Below are 21,787 nucleotides of genomic sequence, written 5' to 3' on the forward strand. Positions count from 1 at the left end.
GTATGTATGTATGTGTGTATGTATGTATGTGTGTATGTATGTATGTGTGTATGTATGTATGTGTGTGTGTATGTATGTAATATGTGACTGCCTTTCTCCTCCCTTTCTAGTACCTCTTCCAGATGCTTTGGCCACTGGTGCCTGTTCAACCTCTTCACAGTATGGTTCAGGGACCTAGGCAGACTTGCAATGGCGGATGACTCAAAGTAGAAATAAAGACATTCCAGTGTGCGCAGCACCTCTCCCAACCCTGCTAATACAGCCAGTTTCCCAGCCACGTTCCTCCAAGAGCCAAGACACCCACGCACACAAAACAGACTTTCAAAGCCTGCTGCCCAGGCGGCTGTCGGTCCTTACGGCTTTACTGGGACTATTTCAAACTCCATAAACTTGGGCTTCCAGTACCTCTTAGAGCTCCTCGGGCTCAGGCTAGCCATCAGAATAGGAGACACACAGGGAAGTCCCTGGAGGCTGGCCCTTCTCACAGATCGGCTGCTGGGCGGGACAGAGCAGTGATACCCGGGTGACCCAGAGGATGTGGGATAAAGGCCTGGGGAGGTCAGCCTACTCCTACCTGTTGCTGTTGGAAGTGCAGAAGCTCTGCGGGGCTCATCTCGCCATTGCTGTCAGCTCCGCTGGCTGCTTCCCTGCCTGAGGCGTCCCTACCCGCAGCCGGGGCCGTGCCTGCGGTCCCGGCCCCACCGCCGCCATCAGCCTGCGCAGAGAGGCTGCCCACGCCGTTCTGACCAGACGGAGCCGACCTGATTGTCTCCGATGCAGACTCCACCATCATTGCCGCTCTGTCGGGACCTGGAGAAGAGACATGGGGGAGGGGCTGAGGCTCAAGAATAGATGGGCAGGGCAGGGCAGGTTCTACCTGGGGCTGCAACTGAAAGCTGGCAGCTCCCATCACCCACCTCGTCCACTCCCGTTCTGAGGTGTCTCTTCCTCAACTTCCCTGGAGCTCCTCCTGAAATCCTCTTAGTGACATCCCTTCCTTAGGGGCCTGGTTGAGGGGCAGCTAGCAGCATAGTGAAGCCGAGACTCCAACTCTGCAAACTCCCATTGCCTCCTTCCAGTGTGAGTAGATGGGAGGACGGTCGGGGTGAGCCCTTGCCTCTCCCCTCGGGGTTTATAGCTCGGACCTAACAAATCTCTTCCTTTCCCACTAGTAAGGCCCTTACGGAGTTCCCTGGGGGCAGGAGCCGCTTTCCCCAGGTCCCAGAAGGCCCTAAACAACACAGGAAACCAGCTGTCTCAAGCCCAGGAACCAGCTGTCTCAAGTCCCAGCTCTCACCTATGGAAGGGATCTGGGGACCACTACCTACTTTTAAGTCTTTAGACCTTAGCCCAGCTATCAAAGTAGCTGTTGTATCTTTTATTTCTTACGACTCACAGCCTAGGAGCCCTCCTCACCAGCGTGGTGAGGTCTGTACTTAACACCCATTTCACTGATGGCAAAACAGAGGCTAGGGGTAAAAGCTTAGATGAAGACTTAGCATGTTGGATTTCTTAGATACAAACCCTAGCAAGGCCCATCCCATGTAATTCAAGGATAGAGTGTGGGGTTGGCATGTGGGGCTTTGGCTTCTATTCCTGGCACTATGTAAATGGAGGATAGAGGAGAGGAGGGAAGGAAGGAAGGAAGGAAGGGAGGGTGGAAGGAAGGAAGGAAAAAACCTGTTGTCACATGCTTAATCTCAGTTTGGGAGGTATGGTAGGAGGAGCTCCAGGCTAGCCTGGGCTACAGGAGAATCTGCCTCAAGAGCAAAAACCTGGGGCTGGAAAGATGGCTCAGAGGTTAAGAGCTTTTGCTTTCCTTTCCCAGCACCCACAGAGGAGTGTGTACAACTGCCTGTAACTCCAGCTTCAGACAGGCTGACAATCTCTTCTGGCCTCCTCAGACACCCACACAAGTGAGCATCTATATATCTCTCTCTATATCTATACACACACACACACACACAAGCACATGTGCACACACACAATCTTAAAATTAAAAGCACAAATGAACAAATTAACAAAAAGCCAAGCCTTTACCCAAAGCATGAGGGTCAGGATAAACCCCCTTCCTTAGACACAGGAAGATGGGGCAGCTGTAGATTCTCCAGAGGTGTGTTTGAAGGATGGAACAGCAGGGAGGGGCAGGGATGGCCGAGTTCCCTTCCCTTAGTTGTAGAAGTCTCAGAAGAGGGGCAGTTAGTATAAAAAGCCACTCGGAAGCTAGAAGAGCGAGTGTATGCCTTTAACCCCAGGTGCCCTCCTGCAACTGAAACAGAAGCATCATAAATTCACGACTAGCCTGAACTCTACAGTAAGACCCTGCTTCAGCTACACACACACACACACACACACACACACGGATGGGCACACAGACACAAAGCTCTTCTCAAATTCTAGATTCTATTACCCCATGAATAACCAGCCTAAAAGGAACAGTTGGTATCCACTGTGGGTTGTTGTTTAACGTATATCTCAGACTCCCTAGATCTCAGTTTCCTTGTCTGTCAAAAATATTTAGTCCTAGTCTCTGGGAGTCCTTTCAAGACAAAGTACCTCCCTAAGGACGCTCCCACACCCCACCCCAGTCGTTCCCCAACTCCATAACTGTGAGGGCAGAGATGATAAGCTAAAAGAAGTTAAAGATTTGCTGACATCACACAGTGATCACACTTGTGCATCCGGCAAGGACTAGAGAAGCCAGCCAGGTCCCACTGTCTCTCTCAGCCAATAGGAAGGAGCTGAATTACTCCTCTTCCTAGGGTGGAGGCTCCCAGGAGGAGCATCTTCCTCTAGTCCCTACATTTAAGCCTTTCTTTTTCCCCCGGGACCACTTGTCCAGTCTTTATCCCTGCTGGAAGCAGAGAGAGAGAGAGATTGAGGGGGAGAGGGGGAGGGTGGTACTGGGGGTGCAGAGAGGCTACTCCACTACTCTGGAGGCCTTCTCAGGTTTTGACTCTGGATTGTTTCTTGTAGGGTTGGGAGAGGGATCAACTGCTGAAGTGGCCTTGGTCTCACTCATCAGTGATCCCACTCCTGAGTTCTGAGAGGAGCTAGAGCAGGGTTAGGGTGTGGGGGCGACGGTTTGGAAGAGATTAAGCACTCGGTTCCAAGCCTTTAATGGCGGTGTCAGCCCCAGGGCTAGTAGCTGCCAAATGATGGATGGGGTGGGCTCTGGCCTCCACCCACCACAGCACAGGGCTTCAGCCCCCTCCCCTGAAACCACCCACCCTGCAAACTACAGGAGCAACCTCCCCCCCCAACTCTGGCCTGTGCCTCTGCTGGGGGCGAGGGAATAGGAAGTCAGCAGGGAGCCCACTGCCCACTCAGCTCTCCGGCTCCTCTGATTCCAGCCCTGCTGGGGTAGAGAGCAGCTGCCAGCTCAGAATCCCAGACTAGCTGCTCTGAGATCTGAGAACTCCTGGGCCCCAGGGGACAAAGACTAGAGCCTCAGGGGTATAAGCAGGCCAAGGAGAAAGCAAAGAGAATCTGGCAGCTACTTCCCCCAGGGAAGGGAAAGTGGTCCCCTTCCAACCTTCACAGGAACACAGCAAAGTTGTAGCTCTGACAGCAAGTTCTGCAAAGGGGGGAATGAGAGAGAGCAGGATGCCAACAGACGTGTCCTTCCATCCCGTTGTTCCAGGGAGTGGAGGGGGCCTAGCAAAACCAAGTGAACAACATAATTGTGGCCATGTGCCATGTAATAATAGCTATTCACGGCCGATCACTCGAATTGAACAGGGTGAAGCAAACCTCTCATTTGCATGCTTGAGATTCGATGCATTTGAAAAGTCATTTCTGCAGGGTGGATGGATAGCAGCCATGCCCTTCTGGAGTGTTCTGCCCTCTCCCGGGACCTTTGCCCACTGACACACACCTAATGCACCTCCTTCCAGGCTTCCACCCACCCACCAGCGCCAGCCCCTCAAACCCGAATGGCAGGAACTTCCAGGCCCTCTAGGAATCCTCACCTGTGCCCTGGGACACCTGCCCTCTAAGGCTGAGCATGCCAACAGCCAACAGCCTCAGGACTCCTACCCACCTCTTTGCAGGAAGCTGTTACAGGGAGTTGGCTGTTTTGTGGGGGAACAGGCTCTGGTGTTTGGGGCCGAGCCAACTCGAGGGTTCAGTGGGATGGGGTGCTGGGAAATGCTTTGTTACGGTGCCTAGGAACGAGGAGGTACGTGGGGACAAGTCACTAGGAGAGATGGCAGCCTAAACTCCATCACAAATCAGTCAAGAGCCCTTTGCCTCTCTACATCTCTGGACCTCAGTGTCCTTCTCTCCATGAGAAAGTAGTTTCAGGAGCTCCTAAGATTTGGGGAGGGGCGGCAAAAGTCCCCAGGGCAACTGGTGCATGTGAAGCCACAGTGGTATCTGGGTGCTGCTGGGAGCCACCAGGAGGTCACTAGAGGCACAGCTGTAGTCTCTTATCCTAAAAGCTCCACTCAACATGGGTCCTAGTTGCCTGCTCTGGGCACCCCTTCATTCCTATACTCCCACCTTAATGACTTCACATACTTCTGCTCCCTCTAAATACACAGTGACCCCTTCCTGCAACACTGTGTAACTCAGTGTCTGCAGCTGCAGAGAAGAATACAAGCTGAGATAAACCATTAACCCCAGTTGTGTAGCCCGGGGCAAGTCACTGGGCTAGTCCTCATACAATAATTTCCCCAGCCCCTCAGCTCTGGTGTGTGCTTCTGAAATCTCAGCACTCTAGAAGGGTCGGCAAGGAGGGTCAGGAGTTCAAGTCCAACCTGAACTGAACCATAAGTTAGCAGCCAGCAGGCCCTGCTTTTCCCTCCCTCAAAAAGCCAATAAGAAATGGACACCAACCCTTTTCAAATTTCCCTAAAGTTTGCTAAGATTAAGCTTCTCTCATCCGGGCATTCCCAGACTACACACCCACCACACATCGTGGGTAGTGGAGGGCAGTTTAGACGGTGTGTGGAATTGGATGAGGCGTGGTCCAGGATTTGGAGGCCCCCAGTCTCCCATTCTTCAGACTCCCTTGGTAAAGTCCGGCCACTTAAGGAGCCATGGCCAGGCCTGGGCTCCAGCAGGCATTGTCGGAAAAGAAGCTAGGTCAAAGCCACAGCTACTTCTTCCGCTTTGGGGAACTCTGCAGCCATCTGGGGGCTCCCACTTTCCCTGAGGCTTTTGCCTCTGTGACGCACCCCAGCGAGAGCGAAGACAGCAACGCCTTCTCTGAACCAGCCAGGGTCCGCCCTGTCCCCTCCCTGCCGGAAGTGACGAGTTACACCTAGCTAGAGGCCAAAAGGGCACTCCGGGCCTGGGGTGCTTTGGGGAGGCGGAGAGAAAAGACACCAGAGCCCCACACGTGGACAAACCTTTTGTGCCTTTTCGCGGGCCCATATGTCGTGGGGAGTATTAATTACCATCGCGTTTTAATTAACAGTCGCTTAATCTGAGCCTTAACATTTGCCACGACACCCTGCGCCTCGCCGCGAACCCGCGCCGCCCGCCCTGCCAACTCATCAATTAATTTTTATTGACGTTTTCGTCCCCCAAACAGGCACAATACCAGGGTTTTCCAATTAACACCTCCGCGATCTCTAATTAGTGCAATTAACAGACTGATGGATGCCCGGAGTTTACCCGCGGGGGAGGGAAGGAGGGAGGGGACTGCGCGGCTTCGGCGCGCTCTGGGGCGCACGTCAGCGGGGGGAGCAGCACGGCGACGCGGCAGACGGGGGCGTGGCCACGGGTCACCTGTACCCAGAGTCCTGGTGGCCCCCAAGCAGAACGTGGTCCTACGGAGAGCCTGACACTTAGTCTAGCTGCAGCCCTGTCGGTCACACAAACTTGCTGAACGCACTTGGGGCGAGTGAAAGTGAATGTTGTCTACTTAAACCTCCAGAAGCGGACCAGGAAGCTGATTGCATTACGGGAAGACAGAACATCCTAAAACCTAATACCGTAGAGGAGAGAAGCAGTCCAGGAATGGGCCAAAACCTCATTGTGCTTGTTTTGAGTTCCATCCGAGAGGCTAATCCTATTGGTCTGAGTAGGACGGTAATTTGTATTGCCTAAATGTCCCCAGTGCTGCTGACTTGCTTGTCTGAGGCTCCGGGGACCAGAGCAAACATCAGTGATGAGCTTGGGACCAGAGCAAAGGTCAGTGAAGAGCTTGCCGGTGGTCCACACAATCTGATGGACCACTAAGGTCATGTAGTCACTTAACAAGCACTTAGGGTCCGATTAAACTAAAAACTTAGATCTAGCCACAAGAGCCTGAATCCGTCAGAAACGTCTCAGCTCGGCCAAGGCATCTAGCAGCAGTGGAGGTTCCCCCACCCCTCCACTTTTGGGGGTTCCAGCAGTAAGGATGTTGCACTAGCAACAACACTTCACCCATAGCTTCAAAAAGCATTCAGGCATCGATGGTGTACCAGGCTGGGTATCCAGAGAGTGGGTATCAGCCTGCAGTTCGAAGCTCATGTTACCAGGAGGGGAGACAAACAATAAAGACACATAAATGGCCCTTCTCAGCTCAGATGGACCCTATCCGACATGCGTATGCAGAATAAATGGCACTCTGATTTAAATATATATAATGCTTTGAATCCTCGAGACTTTCATAGAGACACAAGTGTCTTTAGAGCATATGAACCCCCACTTTGGGCTCTACCTTAAAGGCAACCTCCATTTAAGGGAACCTCGTGTAAGCTTAGCAAGAAGGATGAGCTGGCTTGGCCAGACAGACTCTCAAATGTAGGCTTCAAAAGCACACGCGAAGGCCTTCATTTCCAAAAGAGAGCCTACTGGGTTCAGATCTTTCTAGGGCTATGGGTTCAACACGATGACATTTCCTAGGCACGTAATAAAGACAGACACACATGTGTACGACAAGGATTACAGTATGGGACCTGACTTAATGGTCTAGTCCTTTCTTTCTGATTCTCCTGCTAACGGATCTTTAGTAAGAAACAGACAGCAAATAGCTTTTCAGAGCCATCGACCTTGGTCCTACAGGCAGCTGAGTGTACATCTCAAGTCAAGTACCCAGGCACAGCCTCTCTCCATGCATCTCTGACCTTCGCTGGCTGCAGGCTACCTGGAATGGGGAGGGCTCGGCACAGCAGCCACGGCAACCAGCAGCCAGTCATTTGCCGTCCTTCAGCTAACCCTTCTCTGGCAGGATTCATGACATGGAACAGGTCACCAGTCCGAACCTTGGTGTCCAGATCTCCACTATGGGATGGATAAACTTTTCTCTCCAAGGATTTTCAGCATCAAATAAGACACCATGCAAGATGGAGACAGTCAGGAGGCAGTTCCTGGGACTCCCAAAGGCGATGCAGTAGTTTAAAAGTTCACTCAACCCCTTTCTGCCAGTCCTCTGTTCAGCTTTTGAGAAAAATTAAGGTAGGAGCCACAAGGAGAATGGCACTCAGTGCTAAGGACCCGGCTCAGTGATATAGCAATGCCCTGGGTTTCACCCCCTGGCCCCAAGTTCCCATCCTCCTAGAGCACGGGGACCTTTTCATCTGTGGATCAGAGGCCTCCACCTCAGCTTCTCCACCCACCTATGCCTGAGAGCCAAGCCAAAGATCCTCCATAAACGACACGTGACACTTTAAGAGCTACCTGCCCCCAGCTCTAGGGACCGTTCAAAGCCTCTCAGGAGCAAGGCAAGGATGGATCATTAAAAAGGTCAACTCACCCACACAGCCCTTGGCTGGGCCAGGGAACACTGGGGCGGATGGCTCTCGCCTAAGTTTTAAAATGTTTATTTTCTGATTCTAAAAATAACATACGTCTTGGTAAAATATCCTAGGAGGGAGGGATGCATGCTCATTGTAGTACTGTGTGCCCAAAATCGCAGCACTGGGGAGGCTGAGGCAGGAGGATGAGGTTTCAGGCTAGCCTGAGCTGCACAGTTAGATCCAAACTCTTGGGTCTGGCTTCACAAGCCTGTAGAAGGCAGAGAGGCAAGAGGCTCACTGGGAATTTGGGGTCAGCCTTGTCTACATACCAAGTTCTCCCTCTCAAGCCCTCAGAGTTAATTTCGTTAACCCCAGAGTCTGAGACCTGGACGTCACCTACCTTTACCTATGAGAACAGGACACTCGACAGTGTGCTTAGAAGAAGGTACAACCGTTTCCTCTTTGTCTTCCTCTTCTCTGCTCTTCATTTTGGTTTTGTTATTTTCTGAGACATGATCTTACTAGGTAGACCAGGATGGCCTGGCACTCCCATGATCCTCCTGACCATCCCAGTGCTGGGATTACAAAGACAGTTTCTAAGAGTTTCTAAGACAGGGTCTTGTACAACCCCTGCTGATCTCAAACTGGCAATTCTGCTGAGGATGACCTTGCACTCTTGATTCTCCTGCTTCCACTACCCAGGTGCTCAGGTGACAGGTGTGTGCCATCTCTGACCGCCTTTTCAACTGTGTACCTTTAAAGTTCTTGATTTCATGTGTCCACTGATTGGCACCGGTTTGACCTTCCCTCCTGAAGGCTAGAAAACCTCTGGGACCATTTCCCTCCAATCTCCCCAGTTCACTCTTCGAGACAGTCTCAGCTCTACATAAGGACCCAGCCCGGAGCCCCTGCACCGTGCACAAACCCCTGGAACAGAGGCGGGAGTGGGCCTTGCTCTGCCGCAGCTGACGCTGGGTACATGCAGGGGGATCTTGGCAAACAGAGGTGAAGAAAACACAGCCCTGGCTTTCAGCGGAGTGAAAGGAATCCTAAGCAAACAAAGGTGCTTAAAGCTCTTCCGAGGATGGATGGATAGAGCCTTAAAAACAAACCATTTCTCCTCCTTACCCATGGTCAGTTAAATCAGACCCTGTGGAGTGGGATGCAGCCACGGGTACCTCAAACAGCTTTGCAGAATTCTACAAATGCAGCCAGGGTGGAGAACCTGTCACACACACACACACACACACACACACACACACACACACACACACACACTTTCACACACTCTTTCACACACACTTTTACACACACTCTTACACACACACACTCTTTCACGCACACTCTTACACACATTCTTACACACACACTCTTACACACATACACTCACACACTCTTTCACACACACTCTTACACATACACTCTTTCACACACACACTCTTACACACACACACACACACACACACACTCACACACCCTCCATTCTGCACATGTTACATTAGACACAGAAAGGAGGGATGGGTGCCCCACAGGGTGTGGCACTCTGGAAAGGCCTCCTGCAGGTGACTTCTGAGCTGAGCAGTAAGGCCTCCAAAGCGCAATGTATTTTATTTTCTCTGTGCGCCTGTTATTCTGTGCGTCTCTCTGTCTTTCTTTCCTTATAGTGCTGGAGACTGGGCCTCAGTCCTTATGTATGTCAGGCAAGAGTATTATTACCCCTGAACTACAACATCAACCCTTCAGAAAACACTTCCCCCTCAAGTAGGAGACAGAATTTCTCTGAGGGAGCCAAGATGAGCCTTGAACTGACTCTAACCTACACTGGCCTTAAATGTGTGCCTGCCCTGCCCCGGCCTCCTGAGAAGCCTTGTTGATAGTCCAGACCTCCAAGAGCATCTTTCTTGCTTCTTAGTCACAGCCAGTCTCCTCTTGGTCCCTGACTGCTTCTAGCATACCCAGACCCTCTTCTCTTCCCACAGTCCTGGGGCTTACTCTGCAAGAGGAACCAGTCTTCAAGACAACAAACGTAACAAGGCCATCTCTAGCCCTGGACCTTTCCCAGTACCTGACCCCAGTGGTGACAAATCCACAGACCTGAGACACTTCGCATGACATTTTTTCTCCATTTCACCTTTTACCAGAAGAATGGGGACATCACAATGCTCCACCAGGCCCTGGCAAGGAAGCCTCATTCAATGCCCCTTCCTATTACCACGACCAAAAGGAAGGATTAACAGAGAGGCAGAGACAGAAAGACGAGCGACAACCAAAGAGCCCACTCCATCTCATTAAGAAAGTAAACATAAGAGCCATCTAAGTGTCTAATTAAGCTTCTAATTAGTCCCTGCTTGTTACTAATGCAAATTAGATTACTCCGCTTAACTGCAGCATGTCCACAACACCCTTGTTAATTGCGGCCTTTTGAAATTAAATTACTCCCTAATTAGCATATCAAAGCCATTGATTCGGAGCTGGGAAAGATGAGGGCAAGAGGAGCCTAATGCCAAGTTTGGTTAATCAGACACAGCTAATTAAATAGTGACGTCTTACGTGGGGGGCCTGCCGGTTCAGGGGTAGGGGCAACCCATTCAGGGCTCGAGTGACCATCTGGAGCCTGTCTGGAGCCTGGTTCTGGTGGTGCCCTTAACACCAAGGGCTCCTGTAGGCCTGCAGCAGACCACCTGGGCTGGTACTCCATGGCCCTTGACCTAGCCCCGGTCCCTCTGTCTCCCCTAGATTTCTAGGCATGGCATTCAGAAGGATCTTAGGCAGCAATTCAAGGACATCTAAAACACAGCAACATGCAGAAACACCAATGCTGAACAGCCTGGCACCTCTTGGTCCCTGCGCCAAGACTGGTTTCAGTGCCTTGCTCTTCCTATGCTTCTTCCAAGGGCCAGAGCCCACTTGTGATCCTATTCTTAGAGGACCGTTCCTCCCTATCCATTAACGGATAACAAGAGACATCAAATTATTTTCATGAGGACGTGAGATTCTGGTGAGGGGGAATCTCATCCCTGGGGAATGGGTAGGAGGTGGTGGGCTCCTGCCCACACAAGGAGGATACATTTCGGGTGGGAAGAGGTGAACGCTAAGGATTTCTACAGTGGGAAGCATTACCTGAACAGGGATGGGTGGCTCCTTTTGGACTTGCACAGCCCCTGGAGGCATGAGCCTTAAAATGCCCGTCACAGGAGAAAGGTGGAAAGACTTACTAGGCATGGAGTTTAGTGGTTTCTGATTCAACCCCCAGTACCACCAAAACCCAACAAGATTTGCACACCACTGTCAATTCCATGGGGAATTTGAGCTGCCCAAGCGTCCTTATACATCTTATCTGAGACATTGCCCTAAAAACTTTTTGGAATCTTTGAGGCAGCTTCTCCCTACCCAGCCCTGACCCCAAGTCTCCTTAAAGAATACTGAGATCAGTTAAATACAACTACATGAAAGATGCTAACCAGCTCGAATTTCTAGAATCGCAGGAATTGAGAGGCAGAGACAGAATATATATGAACTTAAGACCAGCCCCAGCTACATAGTAAGAGCCTGCTTCAAAGAAACAGAAAGGAAGGAAGGTGAGAAAGAGACAGAGAGAGAAAGGGGAGCAGGGAAGATCCAGGGTTAGAGAGATGGATTAGTCATTAAGAGAGCTGGCCTCTCTTCCAAGGGGTACTGCTGGAGCCAGGCACACATGTGGTACACAGACATACACGCAGACAAAACACTCATACACATAAAAAAGAAAGATGCTAAGCAATATGCCCTTAGTCCTGCGATAGCCACTGAAGAGGCAGGCCGGGGGAGAAGCAACTGTCGTCCAATCTCAATAATGTCCTCACTGCACAGAAAGGTGGGCTGTGTCTGATTGACCAAAGGAAGCCCAAGTGGAGAATATTTATGTGACATTTACCATGGGTTGAACTGTGCGAGAGCCAACACTTCACCAGGGGTGAAGTCAGTCAATAGGTGACACCTTCTCCCCCACCCCCGTCCCCCTGCAATAATGAAGCATTTCAAGGGACATTTTCCAGTGGACAGGTGATTCCAGCTAAGTCAGATCACCTGGGTCCTTGAGCTATCACGACAATAATAATCACACCTTGGAAGCCACTCCAGGATGGGGGGACAGATCAGGATGAAGCTGTAAGGCGGCGCATCTCAACCTTTCTGATGCCACAAACCCACCATACAGTTCCTCATGTTGTGGTGACCCCATAACATTATTGCCTTGCTACTTCACAACTGTAATTTGGCTACTGTTGTGAACACTAATGTAAATATCTGATGTGCAGGATGTCGAAAAGCATGTCTTCCCTTGAAAATCCTAGAACAGAGGGGAGGGGCAATCCTATAATACCTCCCCGCCACCATCTTTCCTTCAAGGGATGATCCAGGAATTCCACGTGTTTCTGAATGCTGTTGACAGCTGGTTCCTGCAGATGGTTAACCTGGCTGTAGGACACTGGGGTAGGGGGTCCATACTGGTGTATTCTGCCCTGCAAAGGCAACAACTTCTAAAGAACTCCTAAACATGGCAGAATAAGATGGTGGGAGGATGGATTAGTGAGATGGCTCTGCAGGTAAAGAAAGGAGTGTGCCACCAAGCCTGACAACCTGAGTTTGATTCCCAGAACCCATGTGGTAGGAGAGAACTGACTCCCAAAAGTTGTCCTTGGACTTCTACATGTTTGCCATGGCACATGTTCATGTGTGCACACACAAACAAAATGTTAAAAAAAAAAAGTTGGTGAGAGATTCCCTATTCTGTGTGTCTCTTTCCCCAACTAGGATGTAGCTGTCCCACCCCCACACCACCCAGGTGGAGCACACAGGATCAGGGTCAGAGACAAATCCGGAAGGGTGAGATTTTGTTTGTTTAAGGAGAAACCAAATAGAGAGGAAGACTGTAAAGGTGAGTCCAGTCAGGACCCAGCCGGAGGGAGCCATTCAAGCCAAACCTGGCCAAGAGGTTCACAGCAGTGCTTTGATTTTAAAATATATGTGAAATTAAAAGCAGGAAGAAAGAGTTTGTGGGGGAGGGTTAGGCTGTCCTGGTAAGTAGGAGTTGGGGGGGGGACAGAAACACATAAGGGCCATGCTGCAGCCGTCTCTCGGAGCTCTCTCTCCCAACGAGATTCAATTAATTGATAACAAGAGGCATCAAATTAATTTCTGGAGGATGTGAGATTCTGATGAAGGGAAATCTCGTCGATGGGGATCAGGCAGGAGGAGGAGGCGGGCAGCACTCCCTTTAATCAGGCTCTACCTGCCTAATTGGCAAAGAGGAGGCCTGGAGAGTCACAGGGTTTCTTGCCCTAAGTTCCACAGCACCCCCTTCAGGAAGTCCCTTCTGGGGCAGTAGGCCAGGGACATACAGTTGGGACAAAGATTGTGCAGATCCTCAAGAAGGTTAAGCCAGAGGGGGGAGGCAGCCCAATCATCAACTGCACAGCAGGAAACCTGATGACGCCAGAGGACAGCAGGCCAAAGTCCAGGCAGTGAGTTAGGCATCCATAGCAGCGCCTTGCAGGGACCCCCCCCCCCCACACACACAGAGTACCTGAAGGACCCACAAAGTCACCCTTCAGCACTGGGAACAAAGAGCTGAGCGGCGCTCCAGAATAAAACTTAGACCACGAAGTCTGAGCAGCACACAGTTGCATCCCTAGGCCCAGACCTTTGTCATAGGTGATCTTCCGTCAAGGGACAAGGATGCTTGCTGCTCTTGGGGCTTGGAGGAGACGGTGAGGTTGGGGGAAGCATTCAGATCTTCCATCACTGTTGTGCTCCAATTGGGAAGGGCAGGCAGCTGTGGTCTCTGGGGTAAATCCAGAGCAGAATATCCCAGGGCACCAAAGATAAGACCCTGAACACAGCCTACTGCCCTGAGTGCCATTAGCCCCTGGCTTCCCCACCCCGCCCTGTCACCAACCTAGCATTTCCAGCAGCTGCCCTTCAGTGGACCCTGGGTGCATCTTAATGTTTCATTATTCCCCTCAAATTCTCCCTGGCAGGGCCATTTCCTTCCTTCACACAGGGAATTCCTGCAGAAAAGGAGTAAGTCACTCTCTTTGGGAGTGACTTCTTTAGGCTAAGGCCTACTAGAAATGAGGACTCCTGAAATGCAGGCCGGACTGAACTGTATCCCAGGAGCCAGCTCTGGCTTGGCAGGGTTGAGAACAGCAGAACTCAGACCTCCTTACCTGCCCACTCCTCCACTCTCCCCTTGCTGGGGTGGGACAGCAGTAAGGCGAGACCTCTGCCCCACACATGCGCCCTGCCAGAACCCCAGCTGGCTCTCGGCCCCAGCAACCATCTCCATGACCCACATTCCCCTACTTGCTCAATTTTGGGTTTTCTGACTTGCAAGAGAGCCCCTCTCATTTCCTCTCTTCTCTGGGTCTTTCCAATGTGTCTGTAGCACACAGGAAAGAAGGTGTAGAGACTGGGCATGCTGGGAAGCCTGTCTCTATTTCCCAAGTCCTATCCTCAAGCCCGGCAGCCATCACCTTTCCCTCTCTGCCTGCCTGCCAGTCAGAATTTCGAGATATGCCATGTCCCATACCATGACTAATTGATAGACAGACAGACAGACAGACAGACAGACAGATAGATTTGGGTTGCTTCTGCCCCACTCCCTACTTCAAACAATTTTTCTGTACATTGTCCTACTATGAGGAAGTCCACCATGGGTCCCCTGCACATTTACACAGTAGTGGCTGGGGTCAGATCTATCAGAACCAACCCCAGTGGGAAAGCAAATCCCTCTCTCATTGCTATCTGGCACCACACATTGCAGCCCAGCCATCCCGAGACAGTGGTAAAGATGAAGGGACTCAGGCAATGAAAGGACATCTGGGGCTGAAAACACAAGCCTAATAAGGCTGGAGGTAAGATTCCTGGCTTTACTGCAGGTAACTGAATGTGTGTGTATGTGTGTGTGTGTGTGTGTGTGTGTGTGTGTGTGTGAGAGAGAGAGAGAGAGAGAGAGAGAGAGAGAGAGAGAGAGAGAGAGGGGTCCACTTATCTACAGTCAAGCCATGAATCTTCCCCCCCCCCCACCCCGCCCCGTGTGTTTGTCCATCTCTCCTGGAACCAAGGAAGAACACCCAACCAGGAAGACTGCATGACTCCATACCCTGTGGGTCTATGCAGTAGACCTTTTGTGTGGGATGCTCTTGTTTTCCAGCCCATCAGTGTCCCCCAGTCTCTCTGAGAGAGCCCAGAATACGCACAAAGTCAGAGGCCAAAAGAAGCAGGGTTCCTCCTGGGAGCCCGGGTTTGGCACAACCGGGAGCAAAAAGGTGTTCATTTCCGTGGAGAACTCCAGCTGGGAATAGGAAGGGCAGTCAACAAGTTCAGGCTCCTAGCAAGAACAGTTCTTGCCTCTTTGAGATGACCATTCAGTGGTAGTTCCTGAGACTCTCCGCCTGACAGTTCTGTATAAGAACCGAAGCATCCATTCCCAAACACTAGGAATCTTCCCTTTGGAGAAGAGACACCAGGCTCCCAGGGATTCTTTTCTCTTCAGCCTTCTGGGGAAGTCTATCTTACTTGTATTTGCCTTTAATAGCACCTTAAGAAGGCCTAAGGGACAAGCCAGGGTAGGTGGATGTAGGGAATGCAGACCCCTTACTAAAGGCAAGCAAGAAATACAGTCCAGACACAGTAGGGAGAGAGCCTGGGCCAGGCTGCTGAAAGGAGTGGTCAGCCCCTCTATTCCAGACCTTCTCCCTTACCCACAGCGGAGGCTCCAGCCCCATCTTATTCTGGAGCCCAGCAATTTAGTCCTAGCTCTGCTTGCTAGCAGGAGTGAAAACCTCACACAAGTTGCCACCTCTCTCTGGCTTCATTTCCCAGCCTGTAAAATGAAGGTTTATATTCATTTTCCAATATTTCCAGTATTTGGCCCAATAAGTGGCCTGGGAGTGCTGGTAGACTAACTGTAGAAGGAAAGAAAATTAAGCAAAGGCTATCCACGGACACTTGCTGGGCTGTGGGGCTTTACCTCTGGCTCAACTCCCAAGCTGCTCTTCTACTCTGGGCCTTGTTGACCTACTTTATAACCTAAGAAAATGGAGGTTCCAGCAGCTTAATTAAGTTCCCTAGAGCCCTAGTTCTAGTGCTAGGTTCCAAAGCCCTTTTCACTGTGACACACACATGGCCCTAGGGATGCATGAGTTCTGTGCCCCAGGTTCTAGGGCTCTGAAACACCTCAGAAAAAGCTGTTTTGGCCAACAGAGGCACAGAATCCTTACCAAAACAAGATGGGCCCATGGCTGCCTCCAGCCTGGGGAAGCTGAGAGAGGATCAGCAAGTGAGTGAGGCAGAGAAACTCAGAAGCCCCAGGCAAGGAAGAAAGCATCCCGTGCTGTTTAGGGAATAAGAATAAAGGCTCAGGTTGGACTGTATTGTGTCTGGAAGGGAAACCTTCCAAAAAGTACTGTGGGCAGCGAGGGGTTAAAATGTAGAGATGAAAGGATGGTTTCAGGGGGCGATGCTCTTTCCTTCCCTCACCCAGTCCTCTGGAACCAAACCCCTCACCCTTCCCCATCATACTGTCTCTTCTCTTCCAGGAATCTGAGGTCCACAGAGGAGATCCCCCACCCATGACAACACAAGACAACCCTAGTACCCAACCTGGGCTCTGCCTAGACAGGGTAGGGACTCAGCAAGCACTGAGGAAATGATCAGATCAAAGAAAGCCACCCTCTTCCAATCCTCTGGGGGCCTCCCCTGCTAAGAAAAGGTGTGTTTGGAGGAGTCAGGGCCCAGCAGGACATGCATATTCCTGGCAAAAAGGGACTGACCTGCCAGACAGTTCCAAAGGAAGTTTCTGTCCAAAGGCAGAGGAAAGGGGAGGGTAATCTAGGAAAGAAAGGGAGCAGGTTCCCCAGAAAGCTTGGCCTGGCCAGCCCTGCTCCCCCCATGTTCAGAGGTTCCTAAATTCCAACCCCTCCCAGGGGTCTTAGTGCCAGAAGAGACTCCGGCCACGGCCTCCTCCATCTTATTGCCAAGGTTGGAACTAGGGCAAAATAAAGTAGGCGCCTTGGTGGAGTGTGTGGTACATCTGCAATCCCAGTATCCCAGAGGCTACTGCAAAAGAAGCGAGTGAAGCCAGCCTACGCAACACAAGGAGACACTATCTCAAGTCTCCCCTCCTTGTCCACAAAACAGACAAAACAGAACAACAACAACACAAATTAGGCACTTAACGATCCCACAAGCTGAGATTCCTGCATCACAGGGTCTGCAGCGAGTGTGAAGGGGGAGGGCACACCATCCCTACAGCCTAGACGGGTGGTCCACAGTAGCCTTCCCACTGTCTGATCTCAGGGCACCTCAGAGCCAGCAAGCCACTGAAGTGTCTCTCCAACCTCCAGAGAAAAGCCTCTGAATCACCCTAGCAAGGGAGAAGTTTCTCAAGTTTAAGGAGAGAGAGAAAAAGAAAGGAAGGAAAAGAGAAGAAAAAAGGAAGAAAGAAGAAAAGCTTGCAGACTTCCCTACAGCGGTTTTCCGCGGGGGCGGGCGGGCAGAGGTCGTCTGAGGCCGGCCGCTCCCCTTCGGGAGGCTCCTCCTGGCTCCTCGGTGGAGATCAACCAGGGGCTTAAAATGCCGGTGCCGCAGGGTACCTAGGCCAAGGGGCCAACCCACTGAGGTTCACGTGGGTGGGGATGGGAAGGGGGTGGTGGAAGGTTAAGCTTCGCCAGGAAGCGGTGGAACAGCGTGAACCACTCGTTTCTTTCTCCGTGGGACACTCGGGCAAACCACAGCGACTGTCGCTGAAACTGCATTCTCTCTCCCGACCCTGAATTACAGACCCAACGCCGTCGGTTGCCAGTCTAGGCGGGTGCTCTGCAACCCGGGCGAAGACGCTTTAAGTGCGAGGTAAAAATCCCGCATTAGCCAAAATTCTTCTGGGATTGCTCCGGAACCGCTAAAACGATGGCTCGGACCCAGGTTTGTTCCTCCCCGCCCCCAGTCTACCCAGCTCGGACCAGAGCGCCGCGGTCCTCCAGGTCGGGAGACCGGGGCAGGGGTGCACGCCACAAGCGCTGATCTCCAGATAGCTGAAATCTCAGGTGCCAAGGAAGGGAACATGGAAATCCACAGGGCAGTGTTGGCGCAAGAAGCCCAGGGTGCAAAAAAGAGGGGCATTGTCTGAGAGAAAGGATCCCCGCTAATACCCCTGTCCTCCCAACCTACAGAGTTGCCGGATGTAATATCAGAGTGTTCACGAAGTCACTTCAGTTTGGGGGGGGGGGGTCAATCTGTGATGGTTAGAGCCTTTGCTTCAGAATCCGCGTCCCACGAAATCACACGTCCCTTCACACAGGTGGCCAGGGCCTCGGATCTCTCAGGGACACCTCACCATCCGGCGCCACCGGGTTCTGCTCCGGTGAAGCCCAAGAAGTAGAAGTTTTACGGGGAAGCAAAGTGCAAGGTTTGAGCGCCGCGGAGGATGGCCGCGGGCCAGCGGGGTCCTGGGGAGACTGTCTAGCGAGTCACCAGAGTCCTCGGTCTGGGGGAATGGAGTCCAGATTGGTCACTCCGGCAGCCTCATCTCTGGTGGCCTTGTGCCCACTCTCCGTTACCTTATTCCCCCACTCTCGAACCTCACTACCTCGCGGGAGGTCTGAGAAGGGTAACCACTAGATCAGTTGCCCACCGACAAGCTCCGGGGCGCGCGCGCACGCACACACACACCACACACACACACACACACACACACACACACAATCACAGGGGCCATTACCAGTCTCTCTCAAGTCCCCAAGAAGTTTTCCGCTTTATCTCAGATCTGATTAAGGGATGCGGGGAAGAAGGGGTTGACTAGTCTCAACACTTCCGAAGTGTGATCTCCGCAAACCAAGGCGACGAGGTGTTTGAGATTGTTGGTGCCCCCCCATCCCCAACACACACACACACACACACACACACACACACAGTCCTTCTGTTTGTCCTGGGGAGTCCCGTGCACACTGGACTTGGGGGGATCCCAGTTCACCACTTCCCTTCCCGGCTCAGGAAAGTCCGGGCCGGGAAGTATTCTTTGTCTCACTCCGGGAGGGGGGGGTCGCGCCCCCTAACACCCCATTCCCAGCAGCGAGGCCAGGAGGGGGCGGAGCCCAGATTCTTGGGGCAGGGCGGGCCTCAGTGGCCTCTCCGAGCCGCCCCCCCCGCCGGCTTCCCGCTGCCCCCCAGTCCCGCGTCTCAGCCCCCACCTGTTCCCCAGACAGCTCCGATCGGCTGGGGGCCCGGGCCGGGGACACGGTCTCTCAGCTCGCCGGGGTCAGTGCGCCGCGGCCGGCCCAGCTGGAACAAAGTGCTCCGGCCCCGGGCCGGGCTCCTCCCGGCGCCCGACGCGCCTCGGGCGGGCAGTTTGCAAACACAAAGTGAGCCGGGAGCAGGCGAGAGAGTGAGCGAGCAGGGGAGTTGGACGAGTCGCCGGCCCAGCCCCCACCCGGATCCCTGGGGTCCCTGGATCGGCCACCTACCTGTCCGGCCCGGCCGCTCAGTGCGGGCTCCGGCCCGTCAGCCCGCACGGGGCATGGGGCTCGCTCGAGTCGCAGCCCGGGCCCGCCGCCACTCGCTGGGGCTGCCCCCGCGCGCCGCTCCGAAGCGATCTTTCTAGCGCCGATCGCCGCGCGCCTCAGCCCCTTGGGGGCATCGCACTTTGTAAGATGGCTTGGCTCTCTCCGGCTTCCGATCGTCCTTCCCCGGGCTCCGGCGACGCTCCTGAGCTCGCTCCGGCTCCGGGGCTCCGGGACCCCGGCGTCCCCGCCCCCGGCCCAGCCCTGGTTCCGGCCCGGGCTCCTCCCCGCCGCGCCGCGGCCGCCTGCGCCGCGCCCTGATCGCGTGCTGGGGGGCTCCGTCCCGGCAGCTGGTGGCACTGTCCGGTCCGCAGGGTCGACCGGCTCCGGACTCCGAGGGGCTGCGACTGAGCCCCGGCTGCGAGTGGCTGCGAGCGATCGGCGCGCGGGCGGGGCGCACCGGGCGGGGGACCGGAGGGGTGGAGGGAAGGAGGGAGCGCGCCGAGCGACGGGGAGGAGGGAGCAAACGAGAGAGCGGCGGAGGGAGGGGAGACTAACTTCTAGTGCTACCATAATTCGCCTAAAGCAGGTGCAGTCACTTTTCCCCCTGCGAGGCGGCCAGCGGCAAGCCGAAGAGGACCACGTGGACCAAACTTTGGGGAAGGAAAAAAAATGGGGACGTGGGGCTACAGATCTGCCCAAGTCGATAGGCCGTAGAGGTTCACCGCGGACTGGGGACCCATCCGATGGGAGGCTTTATTAACTCTGGCCTTTTCCAGGAGCCTGGAGGTACGGCCAAGTCCTGCTGGCACACGGTTCACTGGTTTCGGGCGGGCTGCGCCTGGCTCGGGGAGTGGTCAGGGGGCCCCCCGAGTCCGAAGCCGACGTCCAGCGCGGGCCCTGCCGCGCCTCCCTCTGACTCCCCACTGCGTGGGGGCTGGGGCTGGGGAGGCTCTTTCTGGGCTTTGTGAACAGTCTTTCTCCCATCCCGGCGCGCACGCGCTGCCGCTTGGGTCTGCGAAGGGGAATTTCCTATAAAGTGCTGTGAGAACCGATGGAGAAGGGGCTTGGGGCTGGATCCACGCCGGCCAAGCACAGAGCAAAGTCGAGGCAATCATCTGAACAAATTAGGTTGTAAACATAACTCGGCGTCCCAGAATACCGCTCGTGCCCAGGAGGACCGCGAGGATGGGGGTTGGGACTGGGGACGCTAGTGTATGTTTGGGTTGGGAGGGGGAAGTCCGGGCACGGAAAGGCCCAGGTTCCGAGGGGGGAAAAATCCTCCTACACTCTACCGCAAACATCTTCCCTTTCGGGTGTATGAAGAGGTGAAGAGGTCCTCTGGGACCCTCCGTGTTTGGCCCACCCTGCCCAGTGAAGCCAGGTCCCCAGACCCCTGCTATGGGTTGAGCACAGGAAGGCAGTGACCCTGGGAGACCCTGTTGGCTTCGGGTTACCTTGAGGCAGGTGACCAAGGGCAGGCAGACCCATGCCCCGTGGAGAATGAACTGGGTAAGAACTGGGCCTAGTTTCCTGGGGATAACATTTTGGAGAAAACTCTTTTATAAAACGGGTCTCTGAGATAACCGCTTAAGCAGCTTCTGCTCGTCTATTCTGTCCCCTTTCCATGGGCGCTGCAGCCAGGAGCTGAAGGGTGGTAGATACAGCCCAGGTCTGAAGCATCTCTGTTTGCCCAGGTGGACAGACACAACAAGCAGGCGTAGAAGACCCTGCTGCAGTTTTGCAGCCGCGTAGGTGTGAAGCTGAAGAGGTCTGCTATGCCACTTGTTTAGGTGTTTGTGCTTCTGGAGAGCAAATCCGGCTTCATAAATGCGAGACACATGCTCTCCCACCCAGCCACACCCACAGCCCAGCTTGTTTATTTGGACCACACAGTGATCTTTCTAGTAGAAATGAAAATCAAATGACAGTAGGTGTAGTGGCCAGCTCTTGCGTGGTAAGAGCAGAACTTTCAGCAGTTCCAGGTCATCTTCACCTACAGATGGGGTTCCAGGCCAGCTGGGGCTACAAGAGACCCCGTTTCAAAAATCCAAAACAGTGCTGGCCAGATTGCTCAGTGAGTAGAGACACCTCCTATCACTTCCTATAAAACTAATTTGGATCCTAGGACCCACATCTTGAAAGTATTCTCTTAGGCTGGAGAGATGGCTCAGTGGTTAAGAGCACTGGTTAAGAGCAGCGGTTAAGGTCCTGAGTTCATTCCCAGCAACCACATGGTGGCTCACAACCATCTGTAATGGAATCTGATGCCCTCTTCTGGTGTGTCTGAAGACAGCTATAGTGTATTCACATGTAATAAATAAATAATTCTTAAAAAAAAAAAGAAAATATTCCCTGACTTCTCCACATGCATGCACACACATAAAGTAAATTATTATTTTTTTATTTTTAAAACTTTTTTTTTGCCGGGCGGTGGTGGCGCACGCCTTTAATCCCAGCACTTGAGAGGCAGAGATAGGCGGATTTCTGAGTTTGAGCCTGGTCTACAGAGTGAGTTCCAGGACAGCCAGGACTATACAGAGAAACCCTGTCTCAAAAAACCAAACCAAACCAAAC

The 21,787-nt window shown here is 53.0% G+C and overlaps 1 protein-coding gene across 1 annotated transcript in view; it reads right to left on the bottom strand.

Moving 5' to 3' along the window:
- The window catches only part of Foxp4 (forkhead box P4), a 55,131-nt gene extending 35,448 nt beyond the window's left edge, over positions 1-19,683 (bottom strand). Inside the window, exons 1-2 of the mRNA XM_031347043.1 lie at positions 19,175-19,683; positions 575-810 (exon numbers count right to left, since the gene is read on the bottom strand). Of these exons, the coding sequence (XP_031202903.1) occupies positions 575-793 (219 nt within the window). The 5' untranslated portion in view covers positions 794-810; positions 19,175-19,683. The remainder of the gene's footprint in view (positions 1-574; positions 811-19,174) is intronic.
- Between the last annotated feature and the right edge of the window lie 2,104 nt (positions 19,684-21,787).

Source organism: Mastomys coucha, unplaced genomic scaffold (assembly GCF_008632895.1).
Source record: "Mastomys coucha isolate ucsf_1 unplaced genomic scaffold, UCSF_Mcou_1 pScaffold3, whole genome shotgun sequence".
Taxonomy (NCBI): domain Eukaryota; kingdom Metazoa; phylum Chordata; class Mammalia; order Rodentia; family Muridae; genus Mastomys; species Mastomys coucha.